Below are 15,801 nucleotides of genomic sequence, written 5' to 3'. Positions count from 1 at the left end.
ATAATTCAGCCATATCCAAGGAGGTTATGCCATCTCTTGCTCCGGTGTTATGTCAAAATTTGTATCCAGTGATCACTTCTCGGTCATATTCATAACCGCCTTGACGAGGGAACTTTATCTTTGATTTCACTCATCACAAGATATAAACATGGCTACTGAGAAGTGTTTCGCCAACGGTAAGACGTACAACAATTGACTTCTTTACTAACTGAAGAAACATCTGAAATTTAAAAAATCCGCTTAAAATTAGCCAATTTCCACCAACAAGTACTCCGTGGTCCCTCATTTCTAAGCCTCTCACCACACGCATTTCCATTTGGAAAAATAGAAACTTATGAAAACAAATCCTTATTCTGTGGTTTATAAATAACATTATTTTGGTGAGTCAGTTATTTAATGACAATGTGGGCTACTTAACTACATAGAATTTTTGTCTTCATTTGGTATAACTCCAAAGGAATATGCAGTTTTTATAGATCCAGTTCCTTCTGGGTATAATGCTCTTTAAAGATGCAGCAAGGGCAGTTAGGTCAGATATGCTTCTCATCTACCACCAAAAATAACAGCAGAGGTATAGGCTACGTATAGGCCTATTTCAAAGAAATATTGTTTCCGTCTCCTATGTTACTTATTGGAACAGGTTTACAAACAATCTCAATTGGAAAAATATTTGGAATTTACCGTATAAGTATTTATTGACTAATACAATAATGGGCACTGTGCCCACTCAAAAAAGCTTTGGAAAGACTTATGCAGGTTTATTATTGATAAACTCTGATTTCACTCTATGCTTAGAAAATGTATTGTTTGGCATCAATAAATATAATGTTAATAAAGTCAGAGAATGTTATCTTATTAATAATCATTATTTTGTCAAAATACCATATCCACAAATCCAAATTTAATAATTCGAAACCCTCATTTGTTGCTCTTGAAAATGAAGCCAAGCAATACATTAAAACAATTATTTCCTCTGAAAACAAGAAGGCCATTAAGACAATGAATTTGTACAAGTCATTCAATGTATTTTTATGAATGTGAATTTATGTTTAATCCCCTGGCTTTGTATTTAGTTTATTTTTGCTTGATTGTTACTTGATTGTTGAGTAATGTCTTTAAGGACTTGTACTTGATATTAAATTCATTAAAAAAAAAAAAAAAAACTTTTAACCTAGCTAGCAAGCTCAACTTAACATTAGCATAAAAACATTAATAATGGGCATCTGGGAGGTTGATTTTGGATCACTTTCCATTCCACTGAATGCATAAGTTATAACTTATCTGCGGAAAACTGAAGTTAAATTGAAAATGTTCATCCCTCTATCCCTTCAAACTCTATGATAAAGACTCCTTGTCCTGTCACATTACAAAATGTCCCAATGCATGAACCTTTCTCTAAATCTCATTGTCATCTTGACTATGGGCATGTCTGCAGAAGTTACATGGTCTTGCTGGCTTTTCCAGTTTTTCTCCAAGAACATAGACACGATCTGAAGATGTTGTGATTACGGTATTTTGCAAAGTCAACATGGTTATGCAACAGTTCTGCAGACTTGTTCCAGTTTATTTCTTGCGTGGTATTCATTATGTAATGTGAAACTTTAACACTGTGGGTACTAAGGGTAGTAAGTCATTACACTGGATGTAGTATGACTTGAGTGAATTGCCTATGGACCTTTCAGACAGACGTTACCTTGGCAAACATGAAACCAGATGCTCTCCTAGTTGCAGGATCTTGATCATGTGTGAATATATTTTCTTTCAGGAAGTGCTGCACCTGGTCCAGTGGCTAAAGGCCACATCAGACTCTACAGCATGAGATTCTGTCCGTTTGCCCAGAGGACCCGACTAGTGCTTAATGCCAAAGGGATCAAGTAATGAAAATTTACATTATTACATACATTATTCTCAGTCATGGGTAGTATGGAAACTGTATTGAAACGTAAAACTACTCTATTTTGATTACATTTGCAACTTCAGCAGCCTTATAGTAACTTAAAGCTGTATAAATTTTGGTTTGTTTCCTCAGGCATGACACCATCAACATTAACCTGAAAGACAAACCTGATTGGTATCTTGAGAAGAATCCTCATGGCCATGTCCCAACACTGGAGACACCTGCTGGTCAGGTGATATACGAGTCTCCAATCACGTGTGAATACCTGGATGAAGTCTACTCTGACAACAAGCTGCTTCCTTCAAATCCTTTTGAGAAAGCTCAACAGAAGATGATGCTGGAGCATTTTTCCAAGGTATGTTATCAAAAGAGAGACACCAAAAGCCCAGGTTCAAGGCTGCTGCTACCGTTATCACACAAGCATATTAATGCCTCTATACACAATCCATTCTTTACATCTTCTTTTTTCTACAGATAATACCATACTTCTACAAGATCCAAACGGAGAGAAGGAATGGGGATGATGTATCAGGACTGGAAGCTGAACTGAAAGAGAAGTTTGCCAAATTAAATGAGGCAAGTTAATACATTAGGTTTCCTCCGGGTGCTCCAGTTTCCTCCCACTTTCTAAAGACATGCATGTCTGGTGGATTGGAGAATCTGAATTGCCCATAGGTATGAATGCGAGTGTGATTGTCTGGTCACCTACCCAGGGTGTCTCCCTGCTTTCCACCTAATGCATGGTGGGATAGACACCAACCCCCCCATGACCCTGAATTGGAATAAGCGGGTAAAGACAATGAATGATGATTAAGTTTGGTTAGACAATCATTTATGTGAACATCTGTACCCAGCTATATTACAATGTTATAGAATATTCTATACAAGGTTGGTAAATACAGTATTTCTTTTTCAGGACTTGGTTAATAAGAAAACCAAGTACTTTGCTGGTGACTCTGTCACAATGATTGATTACATGATGTGGCCATGGTTTGAGAGACTGGAGATCTTTGAACTGAAGCAGTAAGTATTCATTAGTCTTACAGTAATAAGACAAGAACAGTACTTTCTTCTTGTCATCCTTCCTTGATGACATTTGAAAAGTCTACAGATGTCTTCAGTGTCACTAATGTCCTAAGTGTTTTACTGTCTTATGTGAAACATTTGATTTCCTTTATCTTTTCAGCTGCCTGGATGAAACACCAGAGCTAAAGAAGTGGGCGGAGCGCATGTGGGAGGACCCTTCTGTCAAAGCCACCATGCACAGCATTGACACCTACAAGGCCTTCTACAAGTCCTACATCGAAGGGAAACCCAACTATGACTACGGCCTGTAGAGAAGAGCCAACTGAAACCTTTAACCCTCCAGTTTTATTTTGTATTCATGTTCTTTGCCGTGGTATTCTGGGATCACATGTCTAATTTTCAGCTTTTTAAGTATGAGGAAACATGCTTCTGTTAAAATCAAGGTGTTAAAATTTCAGTATTGCATTGAAGAGGGAATGTTTAAAGGACACTGCAGAATCAGTATTTTGTGGAAAATCATTAAGTCGCAACGACGGGAATGAGGTAATCATGTGATTCATGATTAATATGTTAATGTGTTTTCAATACCCCATTACTTTTATACTTTTATATTTCAGAACATTGCAGTAACTTTTTGCAATAAAACTGGTACATGTAATGGCTCCACGGTCTCAATCTGGAATTATTATTATTATTATTATTATTATTATTATAATTATAACTTTATTTATATAGCACTTTATCAAAACAGAGTTACAAAGTGCTTTACAGCAGTAAAAGAAAAGACAAAGTAAAATACATAATACAAATAACCCTAACCCTGACATCAGACATTGTGGAAGTGTAACACCGTGTCGCATGGCAATATGACGTTTTGCTGTTAATAAATAATAATAATAATAATAATAATAATAAACTTTATTTATATAGCACCTTTCAAAACAATTGTTACAAAGTGCTTCACAATAAATAAAAGCATGGAGTAAAAACTCTAGAAAAAACAAGGAATAGAAAATAAGTCTGCAAGAATAGTTAATATGCAATATAAAACAAGTAAACATTTTACATAACATCTTTATAGCTGTCATCAGCATTAGCAACAGAATAAAATAAAGCAATATTGCTACACTGTACAATAAATTATAAATTATTATAAATTAATTATTAATAAATAAATTATTCCTGTTACGGTAGGCACAGTATAAGAGGTATTTTTGTTATAATGTAAAGCAATCTGTAACATTTGCCCCACTGCACAATTTGTCACCTGTTAATGTGCTTTGTCTTTTCTCAGGTGGGTGTGGTGACAGGAATATCTAGAATTATCATCCTTCAAGTAGGTTTAGGGTTACTAACAGGAATGTCCAAGTTATACTTCTAAAAGGGGCAGCATGACTTGTAAGATTCAGGAATCGTCTGATAGAATGAGGGTTTTTTTTTGTGTGTCTACAAAGCATTTAGTAACCGTAACAATAGAATATATGATAAACCCAGTAAGTCTTGTAGGATATACACTATCTTGCCACTAAGCTTTATATAACAAATATCAGAACACACTAATACAGTACTCTTAATTCTGTCAAGCAATCTAACCAATTGCTTGGAAAACAGTAGGTTGAGGCCAAGTTTCTCAGAACACTGATTACATTGTCAAGGCTTCATAAAGCTGCTGCGTTAAAACCACTATATGTCTTGATATCAATCATATCTAAAAAAATAACTCTTTTCAGTGCTTGAGTATCTTGTGCAATCATCTGTAACACGATTATGTCTGATTAGGTAACACGTTGAATGACATATTTGAAGAAGTGCTACCTACTGAAGCTGTCTTTAGTTTCAGTAATACAAAAGTAGGCCATTGTTTAGACAACAAAGGGCTAAAGCTCTCACAAACTTTCATCTAGTCTGTGATGGATGCCTCCATTCAATAAGAGAGGTGTGTACTCTTGTATAAGCACAGGTGCATTCCTCAACATCTCCTGGAAATGTCTCACTGTGTCTGCATAAACCTCCCTCTGCAACACCAGAGGCCGGAACAGATTGATGGGCTCTGACATACGAAATATCTCAGGAACCCGGATCTCTTCTGGCACTTGGCTGTTCCCAATCAGAAAACGATTAAGTCTCTTCTTCTGTAGGCTCCTCTGTAGGAAGCCAAGCACATCCCGAAGCCTGTGCTCCATACTCTCAATGCCCCACCTAGAGGGGCTTTTACTTATCAGCAGGTGCAACAGAGTAATTTTTAAGTGAGTTTTGGCAAGGAAGAGGTGATACCTAGGACTTGAGGTTTGTCACATTTTACTACTGTGGGCTCCACGGCACTGGAGGATGCTGTGCTGAAGCTCAAATCCTCCACCTGCTGCCTGGACCCACTTCCTACAACCTTTTTTAAAGCTGTACTCAACTGTTTAACTAAGGAGCTGCTACAAATTGTTAACTGCTCTCCAGTCCGGTGTTTTCCCAAGTGCTCTTAAAACTGCTGTCACAAAACCTTCGCTAAAAAAGAACAATCTAGATCCTTTAATGATTACAGACCAATCTCAAATCTCCCGATGGACATATCATACAGAAACACAATACAATACCTTAATTACGTGAATGACACACAACTTTACATCTCCCTCTCTCCCGATGATTTAAGCACTGTGGAATCACTGATTAAATGCATTAAGGACATTAATACATGGATGGCCCAAAATTTCTTTAAACTAAATAGTGACAAAACAGAAGTTATTATTTTAGGTGCAAAAGCAAAGAGACAGGAAATTGCAGCCTACCTCATTTCCTTTTCTCTGGAGAGCAAAGAACATGCTAGGAATCTTGGTGTAATCATAGATGCTGATCTTAACTTTCACTGTCATATCAATAATGTCATAAGATCAGCTTTCTATCACCTCAAAACTGTATCAAAAATTAGAGGCTTTCTGTCTAAATCGGATGCTGAGAAACTGGTACATGCCTTTGTCACAAGCAGACTTGACTATTGCAATGGTCTCTTTTCTGGACTCCAAAAAAACTATTAGGCAACTACAGCTAATACAGAATGCTGCTGCATGAATTTTAACCAGGACCAAGAAAAATGATCACATTACACCTGTTCTTAAATCCTTGCATTGGCTTCCAGTAAATGCTAGAATTGAATTTAAAATCCTCCTACTTGCATATAAGGCTCTGCAGGAGAAGCTGCATTTAGTTTTTACGCTCCTAACAGATGAAATGCCCTGCCAAGTGACATCAGAGGTGCCCCCACTCTTAGGCTAGTTCTTTTAAAAGACTTAAAACATTTATTTTTACTGCTGTTTTTAACTAGGTCTTTTGACTTAACACACTAATGTTGGGTTTTTAGAGCAAATGTCTGCTCCTGTTTTACCTGAATTTATATGCACTTTAAATTGTCTATGTCCTCTGCATATGTGCATGTGTATGTATGTATGATTTTATGTATGATGACGTGTACGTTCGTATTTTATTTTATTATGCATGTTTTGCTCTTGGCCTTGTGAAGCACATTGTTTTGCTTTTTGTATGAAATGTGCTATACAAAAAAAATGGAATTGTCTGGTAGGCTTTTAGTCACATGTTTGAGCAGGTTCCTCTCATAGACAGCGAAGGAGAGGTGCCAATATGGGTCTGGAGAGCTGTCGCAATCTGATGGAAAGTGTGAGACAAAGTAAGCATCTGTATCCTCCAGCTGGACAACAGGGATGATGTTCATCACAATGACTTTCCCTGAGCGGAATCTGATCTTCAGAGCACCGGCGGCGTCCAGGTTGCGAAAAGTGACCTCAAACTCGTATTTGTGAGAGATGCGTTCCCACGCTTTGGTGACAGAGATCTGAAACCACTTCATGACTCGATCTTTGGCTAAGTAAGGTGTGTTCTTGGAGCACAACAGCTCATTGGGACTGGGGGGCTGGAGGGCTCTCCATGTTAGCAAGATCCACCCTGACCACTTCAATAGTAAAGAATATGACCAGGGAGAGGGTGTACCAGAAGGATGAGCCATAACCATCCTCTGAGCTGGTTTCTTCTAGCTTGGAGTCCAGCTGTGAAAGCACTTGTACACTTGTACAGCATAGCCCTACTTTACCTTGGTTTCATGATATGAAAGCTGGCGCTCTTCTCAATATTTCAAACAGTGAGGGCTCTAGTGCCACAAAGCACAAATCTGGAGCCAATTCATAAGGTTGAACACCAAAGAAATGACATCCGTCCCAGTTTGTGGTTGTGTACAAATTGGTTCAGCGTTTTCCCAGTTCCTGTGTCACATAGTCATGGTTACAGTAATACAGATACTCAGCCTACATAAATAAAACAGAGAATATGTATAAGGTAGTGTATTGCTTTCCCTGGCTTACCACACTGTTATGGTGTGGTCTGGAAGAGCGGAGCAACAACCCAAATAAGGACCACCATCACTTAATGCTAGAGATGTGTAGTCCAATTGAGCTGTTCCTCGAAAAAGTATTATAAGGGTGACAGTTTTGTATTAAAGTCCACTGCTGTGTGAGCAAATAAGATGGCAATCCTATAATACATTTTAGAAGGATACATACAAATAAAACTATACATTCCTATAGCAATATTGTAGTGATATCATAGGAGATAAAATACCACAGATCAAGATAAACTATTGAGTAGCCTACCACAAAATCAATAGGAATATTATAGCAATTTTATAGTGATTTAGTGTAAATCTACTGAGCTGGAGGAAAATATTGCCTTACCTTTTAGTTCATTCTTCAAACCAAGTTCTGGGAAGTTGTACACAAATATAGATGGGGTTAGCTTCTGCTCAGAGAAGGCAACAATCCTACTATTGCCATTTGCTGTGAAGGCACCAATGCCTCTGCCAGGACACTGAAGCACACTTTGCATTTTTGTCTCCAGGTTCAGGAATACAATGTAATTCCCACACGTGTAACATGCTGTTTTCTTGTCAACAAACTCAACATTGTGGTTTGTAAAACCCTGTGCCCACCTGGGAAGAGAAACAACAGAATTCTGCTATCTATGCTAGTAGTTCATTTTCATGGTAGTTACGGCAAACCTGACTTCTAAATTTCCACCGACATCCATTATAACATAAAAAAAAGTACATAAAATAAAATTCAACTTTTTTCCACAACCGCCACAGGCAGACGAACAGGAGAGCAGTTGTGTAACCTTGACAACCACAAAACTCTAAACGAACCGCCGCATAATGCCATTGGCTGCTACGTTGTCTGGCACGCCCACACCGGAAGAGGAGTGTAAATAAAATAATTCAGCCATCCCTCGCTCCTGTGTTGTGCCAAAATTTGTATCCAGTGATCACTTCTCGGTCATATTCATAACCGCCTTGACGAGGGAACTTTATCTTTAATTTCACTCATCGCATAAGATATAAACATGGCTACTGAGAAGAGTTTCGCCAACGGTAAGACGTAATGTACAACAATTGACTTCTTTATTAACGGACGAAACATTTAACCTAGCTAGCAAGCTCAACTTAACGTTAGCATTTACTAGATTTCAGTTCTCCATAAAAGCATTAATAATGGGCATATGGGAGATTAATACTGTATCACTTTTCGTTCTACTGACATCAACATGTCATTGTCATCGTCATCATCACTACGGGCATGTCTGCAGAAGTTACAGGGCCTTGCTGGCTTTTCCGGGTTTTCTTGTGAACACAGACACGATTTGGAGAGGTTAACTGATACTATTTTTGCAAAGTCACCATGATTATGCAACCCAGTAGAGTTATGCAGACTCGTTCCAATTTTAATGGCGTATCATCTCTAGCGTGATATTCATTATGTAATGTGAAACTTTAACACTGTGGGTACTTCAGTGACATGTAGTATGACTTGAGTGAATTGCCTATGGACCTTTCAGACAGACGTTACCTTGGCAAACATGAAACCAGATGCTCTCCTACTTGCAGGATCTTGATCATGTGTGAATATATTTTCTTTCAGGAAGTGCTGCACCTGGTCCAGTGCCTAAAGGCCACATCAGACTCTACAGCATGAGATTCTGTCCGTTTGCCCAGAGGACCCGACTAGTGCTTAATGCCAAAGGGATCAAGTAATGAAAATTTACGTTATACATCATTGTCAGTTATGGGTAGTACTGAAACTGTATTGAAACGTAAAACTACTCTATTTTGTTTAGTTTTTGATTACATTTGCAAATTCAGCAGCCTTGTAGTATCTTACAGCTGTATAATTTTTGGTTTGTTTCCTCAGGTATGACACCATTAACATTAACCTGAAAGACAAACCTGATTGGTTCCTTGAGAAGAATCCTCTTGGCCTTGTCCCAACACTGGAGACACCTGCTGGTCAGGTGATATATGAGTCTCCAATCACATGTGAATACCTGGATGAAGTCTACTCTGACAACAAGCTGCTTCCTTCAAATCCTTTTGAAAAAGCTCAACAGAAGATGATGCTGGAGCATTTTTCCAAGGTATGTTATCAAAAGAGAGACACCAAAAGCCCAGGTTCAAGGCTTGTTTAGCTTATTGCTACCGTTATCACACAATCATATTAATGATTACATCAATACATTTAATCCATTCTTTACATCTGTTTTTTCTACAGATAACACCATACTTCTACAAGATCCCAATGGGGAGAAGGAATGGGGATGATGTATCAGCACTGGAAGCTGAACTGAAAGTGAAGTTTGCCAAATTAAATGAGGCAAGTTAATACATTACATTTCCTCCTACTTTCTAAAGACATGCATGTTTGGTGGACTGAAGACTAAATTGCCCAGGTTTAAATGAATTGAAATAAGCGGGTAAAGACAATGAATGATGATTAAGTTTAGTTAGAGAATCATTTATGTGAACGTCTTATATTTGCTATGTACCTAGATGATTTACAGTGCTATAGAATATTTTATACAAGGTTGGTAAATACTTTTTTTTCTTTTTCAGGACTTGGTTAATAAGAAAACCAAGTACTTTGCTGGTGACTCTGTCACAATGATTGATTACATGATGTGGCCATGGTTTGAGAGACTGGAGATCTTTGAACTGAAGCAGTAAGTATTCATTAGTCTTACAGTAATAAGACAAGAACAGTACTTTCTTCTTGTCATCCTTCCTTGATGACATTTGAAAAGTCTACAAATGTCTTCAGTGTCACTAATGTCCTAAGTGTTTTACTGTCTTATGTGAAACATTTGATTTCCTTTATCTTTTCAGCTGCCTGGATGAAACACCAGAGCTAAAGAAGTGGGCGGAGCGCATGTGGGAGGACCCTTCTGTCAAAGCCACCATGCACAGCATTGACACCTACAAGGCCTTCTACAAGTCCTACATCGAAGGGAAACCCAACTATGACTACGGCCTGTAGAGAAGAGCCAACTGAACCCTTTAACCCTCCAGTTTTATTTTGTTTTCATGTTCTTTGCCGTGGTATTCTGGGATCACATGTCTAATTTTCAGCTTTTTAAGTATGAGGAATCATGCTTCTGTTAAAACCAAGATGTGTTAACATTTCAGTGTTGCATTGAAGAGGAAAGACTTTGTTTAAGGGACACTGCAGAATCAGTATTTTGTCGCTGGTGGAAAGTCATTGAGTCACAGTGATAGGAATGAGGGAATCATGTGATTCATGATTAATATGTTAATGTGTTTTCAATACCCCATTACTTTTATACATTTCTGAACATTTTCAAAGTGCAGTAATGTTTTGCAATAAACTGGTACATGTAATGGCTCCATGGTCTGAATGTGGAATTGATTATGCCTGTATTACCATACACAGAGACTACATTATCCTCTCCCCTGAGCTACAGAGGGTGGTCCCATTACATAAAGTGGAGCAAATGGTGACATCAGTGTGGAAGTGTAACAATGTCACATGGCAATATGATGCTTGTTAATAGGCAATATAAAACAAGTAGTCAACATTTTACATAAAATCTTTATAGCTGTCATCAGTATTAGCAACAGCATAACGTTAAAAAAAGCGACTTTGCTACACTGTACAGTAAATTATAACTGTTACAATAGGCACAGTATGAGAGGTATTTTGTTAATATGTAAAGCAATGTGTAACATTTCCCCCACTGCAACATTTGTCACCTGTTAATGTGCTTTGTCTTTTCTCAAGTGGTTGTGGTGACAGGAATTTCTAAAATTATCATCCTTCAAGTAGCTCTCTACTAACAGGAATGTCTATTGAATACCTTCCCCTCCAAGTTATGCTTCTAAAAGTGGCAGCATGACTTGTAAGATTCAGGAATCGTCTGATAGAATCCTTGGTAACGGTAGAAAATATGATATACCCATCAAGTCTTGGATGATATACATCTTGCCACTAAGCTTTACATTACAAATATCAGAACACACTAATACAGTGGTGCTCTTAATTCTGTCAAGCAATCTAACCAATATAACCAGTTGTTTGGAAAACAGTAGGTTGAGGCCAAGTTTCTCAGAACACTGATTACATTGTCAAGGCTTCATAAAGCTGCTGTGTTAAAACCACTATACAGTATGTCTTGATGTCAATCATATCTAAAAAATAACTAGGCTATGTTCATCTTTTCAGTGCTTCGGTATCTTGTGCAATCATCTGTTACATGATTATGTCTAATTAGGTAACACGTTCAATGACATTTGAATAAGTGCTAGCTATTGAAGCTGTCTTTAGTTTCAGTAATACAAAAGTAGGCCATTGTTTAGATGACAAACAGGGCCAAAGCTCTCACAAACTTTCATCTAGTCTGTGATGGATGCCTCCATTCGATAAGAGAGGTGTGTACTCTTGTATAAGCACAGGTGCATTCCTCAACATCTCCTGGAAATGTCTGACTGTGTCTGCATAAAGCTCCCTCTGCAACACCAGAGGCCGGAACAGATTGATGGGCTCTGACATACGAAATATCTCAGGAACCCGGACCTCTTCTGGCACTTGACTGTTCCCAATCAGAACATGATTAAGTCTCTTCTCCTGTAGGCTCCTCTGCAGGAAGCCAAGCACATCCCGAAGCCTGTGCTCCATACTCTCAATGCCCCACTTGGAAGGGCTTTTACTTATCAGCAGGTGCAACAGAGCAGTCTTTAGGTGGTAGGTAGTCAGAGCACTCTTCCCTGTGAGCCCTGTCTGCTTTCTGTGTAGGAAAGTAACAATCTGAAGGCAGTGTAAATGACAGGAATTGTCTGGTAGGCTTTTAGCCACATGTTTGAGCAAGTTCCTCTCAAAGACAGCGAAGGAGAGGTGCCAATATGGGTCTGGAGAGCTGTCACAGTCTGATGGAAAGTGTGAGACAAAGTAAGCATCTGTATCCTCCAGCTGGACAACAGGGATGATGTTCATCACAATGACTTTCCCTGAGCGGAATCTGATCTTCAGAGCACCGGCGGCGTCCAGGTTGCGAAAAGTGACCTCAAACTCGTATTTGTGAGAGATGCGTCCCCACGCTTTGGTGACAGAGATCTGAAACCACTTCATGACTTGATCTTTGGCTAAGTAAGGTGTGTTCTTGGAGCACAACAGCTCATCGGGACTATGGTCTACTCTGACCTTGTCATTCTTACTGTGCAAAAGACAAAGCATGTCGTCTCCCAGGTTAGCGGAACCACAGAGACAGCCCTCCTCATCCTCCCCAAACCTGGTCACCTTGATCGTGCCGCAGCCCTGCATGTCCGGGGGCATGTCACTGGAGGGGCCGCACCACAGATTGAACTGGAAGGAGTATGGCTCCGGGGGAGAGAAAGGCACAATAAGGTCACACATTAGAGGCTTGCTCACCTTCCAGGACTCAAACATGCTTCCAACCCCCACAAAGTCCCCCACCTCCATGTCTGCCTCCCTGTCACATACACTCCTCAGCGATTCCAGCAGGTCATCGGCAAAACCCTCTACAAACTCCCTCACCCTCCAGTTTTCATGGGCTGAAGTGTAGATGCATCTGTCACAGAAGTTGCTCAGGATATCCTTATCTAGCACCAATGTCCTGGAGCTGATGGATCCATTCTCTGAAAATATGTCTTCATCCTCAACTGAACGGCTCTCCATGTCAGCAAGATCCACCCTGACCACTTCAATAGTCAAGAATATGACCAGGGAGAGGGTGTACCAGAAGTACGAGCCATAACCATCCTCATCCTCTGAGCTGGTTTCTTCTAGCTTGGAGTCCAGCTGTGAAAGCTCCTTCTCCAGCCTGGCCTGCTCCATTTCCAGCCTCTCCTCATGCTCCCGCATGCGAGCGATCAGTTCCTCATCCTGCTCCGGGAGTGTGGAGTTCTCTTGAGGAAAGAGCAACGGATGGTTCAATATGGCAGCGGCCACCACCATACACACTCGTGCAATGGCCCCCTGCATCTTCACTTGTGGTACGTCCATACACCTTTAGGCAGCTCACAGAAGTCTGATGGGCTGCAACTCAGATCCTGAAATGCAAACATGCAAATGGGATTATAGAGAAGAGACATCATGTAAGCACTCATGAGTTAAAGTGTTTTTTTCCCCCAGAACAGTATTTAAGACAAAAGGTATACCATAAAGATGGACGAAAATCATGGTATGAAAAAAATTCTGTAGTTATTTTTGTTGAGTGCTCCACCCATCATGAGGAAGCACAGACTGTACCTCTAAATATAGAGGCAGTGGGCTGAATGACGCACTCCTGTCTAGTATCAAACTGCGTAACAGAGGAGGAAGGAAGATCAAGCCCTTTAGAAGAACTTCAACCTTCTGTGATAGCCAAATTTAGTTACCATTACATTGTGCCCGTTAACATTTACATCCTGTTCACACTTTATTAAAAAACAAAAACACTTCCCCTATTGGCAAATCTCCCAATGAAGTTTGTGTACCAAGAGATAATTTATTATTACTGAGCATATAAGTAACAGAATGTTTTGGACAACATTGACATTGACATTATGTTTTTTCCCCTGAAGTATTTTGAGCTTCATTACAAAACCAGCATGCAATGCAATATACCGTAGAGAAGAGGAAAGGAAATTGCATAAGGTTCCTGCTTATGTGCCAAGGTTTTAGTAGAATTTGAAGAGACAACAAGCTTTTTTAAAGTGTGTGTGACAGAGGATGGATTGTTTACTCAAACTGTTATTTCAACCTTTAATTTGAAGGGCATATATGGGCTTTGGAAAGGGCTTCCTTTGGTAAATATGATAAATGAGAAATTACATAGGAAGGTTACATCATGAGCACACTGTAAGATCCAAGACTGTACTTGTTCTTCTCTCTCAAGACTTTGAAAATGACATGTCGTGCATGTAAGGCCACAGAACCAAGAAAACTTCCCAATCCTCTCCCATGAGTTACTCACTTGGATGATTTCCAATACTTACATAGTTAAGCCCATCCAAACAAACATAAACCAGGCCTGTGTTGTAGTTAATCTAGAAATATTTGAGCTATTGCTACAGAAAATGTAGTCAACATAAGTAAATTAAAAGAGGCTGAATACTCATAAATTGGGGTTCATTTTATGACTGAACAACACTTCTGTGGGCAATAGGGCCTACAAAACATTTAGTAGGCCTACAGTTAAAAAAGGGTCTATTGTGCAAGCCAATGAGACCAAGCTGCTTGCTAAAACAAAGTAGATAATACGAACTCTCTTGTAAGACAGTGATGTAGTTTAGAGACATTGCCAAGGGTTACCACCTCAGTTGTCTTAGCAACAAAATAGTGAGCCGCTCATCACGGAAATGTAACGTTATTCCAAGCCCATGAGTCACATTTTAGTCCGGGGTAATCTAACAAATAGTGCTCTCTCTGTGTATAGGGATGCTTTTGGGAAGCATTGGCATACAGGCAAACAAGAACAGCTATTACAAAATTTAATATCTTTCCAATTAAGCCACCATAGCATTGCATAGTTTACAGCAGAGTTCATGTTCAGAAACTTGGGACACACTGTAGCAGAAAGCATCTAGAAGTCTCGAGGATAAGTTTGGAAAAGAGATGAAAAGTTGATAAAAAAAAAATAATAATTACCTTTGAGAAAGCCCATGGCGACAAAACGTAGCCTAGAGCGGTCGCCTCGCCGTGGAAAGCAACCTCCTAAATGATCTGTGTACGGCAAACGCAACGAGGGAACAGTTTAACATCTTCACACATTTCCTGGCAGCGCGCGCTCCACCCATAAAGAGAGACCGCCCAGTTCCCCTTGTTAAACATCACGTAAAACCAAACGACATGCTGTAGGAAGTTGGATGTCCACCGCCTCAAAACGAAACAAGGAAGAACGACAAAGTGATATTCTATGATTCATAATGAATCAAAAGAGTTAAACTTTCACACTTCTGCAATTAAATTGTGTTCACAGTCAAAATATTTTATTTAGCCTATGTCATTCAATCTTGGAAAAATTATAACCTGCGTGTGTATGGGGTGAATTTTCAACAGGCCTACATCTATTTATCTTGTAATTTTTTTTTTTTTTTTTTTTTTTTTTTACACCATTATGATTACTTTTGGTTGACGATTTCTATTTATAAAATAGCATGCCAAAATATCCAGTGATTCTCAAAATGCCTCTTTACTCCCAGCAGTCTAAAGTTTCACCTGCAATCCCTACATTGACTCTTTATTGATAGAACAGTGCAAATTCAGTTACCAAATACCAAGCTAGCTATTTTGGGTGTATAAAAGTGACATAATACAGAAATATTAATAGGCTAATGATTGATTTCCTATCTTGTATGGAAACATATTTTTAGTTGCTGGAAAATGGAAATGGAACCTATCTTGCTAAACAAACTACTTTGGTAGGGTCCTATTTAATGTCAAAGTTGTTTAATTTCATACTGGATTTCATTTTATACTTAATAATTTTTAGATTTGATTACATATTAATCTCGGTGAGAGGTCAGACATGCAAGTATATTGCAT

The 15,801-nt window shown here is 39.0% G+C and overlaps 4 protein-coding genes across 5 annotated transcripts; 2 read left to right on the top strand and 2 right to left on the bottom strand.

The window, feature by feature from the left end:
• Positions 1-26: 26 nt before the first annotated feature.
• Positions 27-3,585, top strand: LOC139929199 (glutathione S-transferase omega-1-like). The gene is made up of 6 exons (XM_071922023.2): positions 27-176; positions 1,766-1,874; positions 2,030-2,252; positions 2,372-2,473; positions 2,814-2,920; positions 3,084-3,585. The coding sequence occupies exons 1-6, from the start codon at positions 149-151 to the stop codon at positions 3,232-3,234; spliced, it is 720 nt and encodes a 239-aa protein (XP_071778124.1). The 5' UTR covers positions 27-148; the 3' UTR covers positions 3,235-3,585.
• Positions 3,586-4,524: 939 nt separating this feature from the next.
• Positions 4,525-15,021, bottom strand: itprip (inositol 1,4,5-trisphosphate receptor interacting protein). Of its 2 annotated transcripts, XR_011785411.2 has the most exons (3): positions 14,905-15,021; positions 11,460-13,325; positions 4,525-4,645 (listed from the first exon to the last, which is right to left on the bottom strand). XR_011785411.2 is itself a non-coding variant. In XM_071922062.2 (2 exons), exon 2 carries the CDS (start codon positions 13,276-13,278, stop codon positions 11,638-11,640), a length of 1,641 nt encoding a protein of 546 aa, XP_071778163.2. In that variant the 5' UTR covers positions 13,279-13,325; positions 14,905-15,021; the 3' UTR covers positions 10,832-11,637. The 2 variants fall into 2 exon arrangements, 1 of the variants encoding a protein (XP_071778163.2); XM_071922062.2 differs by lacking the exon at positions 4,525-4,645 and having other exon boundaries at positions 10,832-13,325.
• LOC139929209 (inositol 1,4,5-trisphosphate receptor-interacting protein-like) lies at positions 4,651-6,929 on the bottom strand. The gene is made up of 3 exons (XM_071922043.2): positions 6,465-6,929; positions 6,081-6,094; positions 4,651-5,197 (listed from the first exon to the last, which is right to left on the bottom strand). Exons 1-3 carry the CDS (start codon positions 6,927-6,929, stop codon positions 4,810-4,812), a joined length of 867 nt encoding a protein of 288 aa, XP_071778144.2. The 3' UTR covers positions 4,651-4,809.
• Positions 8,189-10,646, top strand: LOC139929224 (glutathione S-transferase omega-1-like). Its single transcript, XM_071922064.2, has 6 exons — positions 8,189-8,342; positions 8,890-8,998; positions 9,160-9,382; positions 9,517-9,618; positions 9,858-9,964; positions 10,128-10,646. Exons 1-6 carry the CDS (start codon positions 8,315-8,317, stop codon positions 10,276-10,278), a joined length of 720 nt encoding a protein of 239 aa, XP_071778165.2. The 5' UTR covers positions 8,189-8,314; the 3' UTR covers positions 10,279-10,646.
• Positions 15,022-15,801: the final 780 nt, after the last annotated feature.

The sequence above is a fragment of the Centroberyx gerrardi genome, chromosome 15 (assembly GCF_048128805.1).
Source record: "Centroberyx gerrardi isolate f3 chromosome 15, fCenGer3.hap1.cur.20231027, whole genome shotgun sequence".
Lineage (NCBI taxonomy): Eukaryota > Metazoa > Chordata > Actinopteri > Beryciformes > Berycidae > Centroberyx > Centroberyx gerrardi.
This window is presented reverse-complemented; position numbering and strand designations above follow the sequence as displayed.

Coding starts and splice junctions, on each gene's coding strand:
- LOC139929199 (XM_071922023.2), top strand. CDS start 149: ATGGCTACTGAGAAGTGTTTCGCCAACG. Junction 177..1,765: donor TGAGAAGTGTTTCGCCAACG/GTAAGACGTACA, acceptor ATTTTCTTTCAG/GAAGTGCTGCACCTGGTCCA. Junction 2,253..2,371: donor TGCTGGAGCATTTTTCCAAG/GTATGTTATCAA, acceptor TTTTTTCTACAG/ATAATACCATACTTCTACAA.
- LOC139929209 (XM_071922043.2), bottom strand. CDS start 6,929: ATGGCTCATCCTTCTGGTACACCCTCTCCCTGGTCATATTCTTTACTA.
- LOC139929224 (XM_071922064.2), top strand. CDS start 8,315: ATGGCTACTGAGAAGAGTTTCGCCAACG. Junction 8,343..8,889: donor TGAGAAGAGTTTCGCCAACG/GTAAGACGTAAT, acceptor ATTTTCTTTCAG/GAAGTGCTGCACCTGGTCCA. Junction 9,619..9,857: donor AGTTTGCCAAATTAAATGAG/GCAAGTTAATAC, acceptor TTTCTTTTTCAG/GACTTGGTTAATAAGAAAAC.
- itprip (XM_071922062.2), bottom strand. CDS start 13,278: ATGGACGTACCACAAGTGAAGATGCAGGGGGCCATTGCACGAGTGTGT.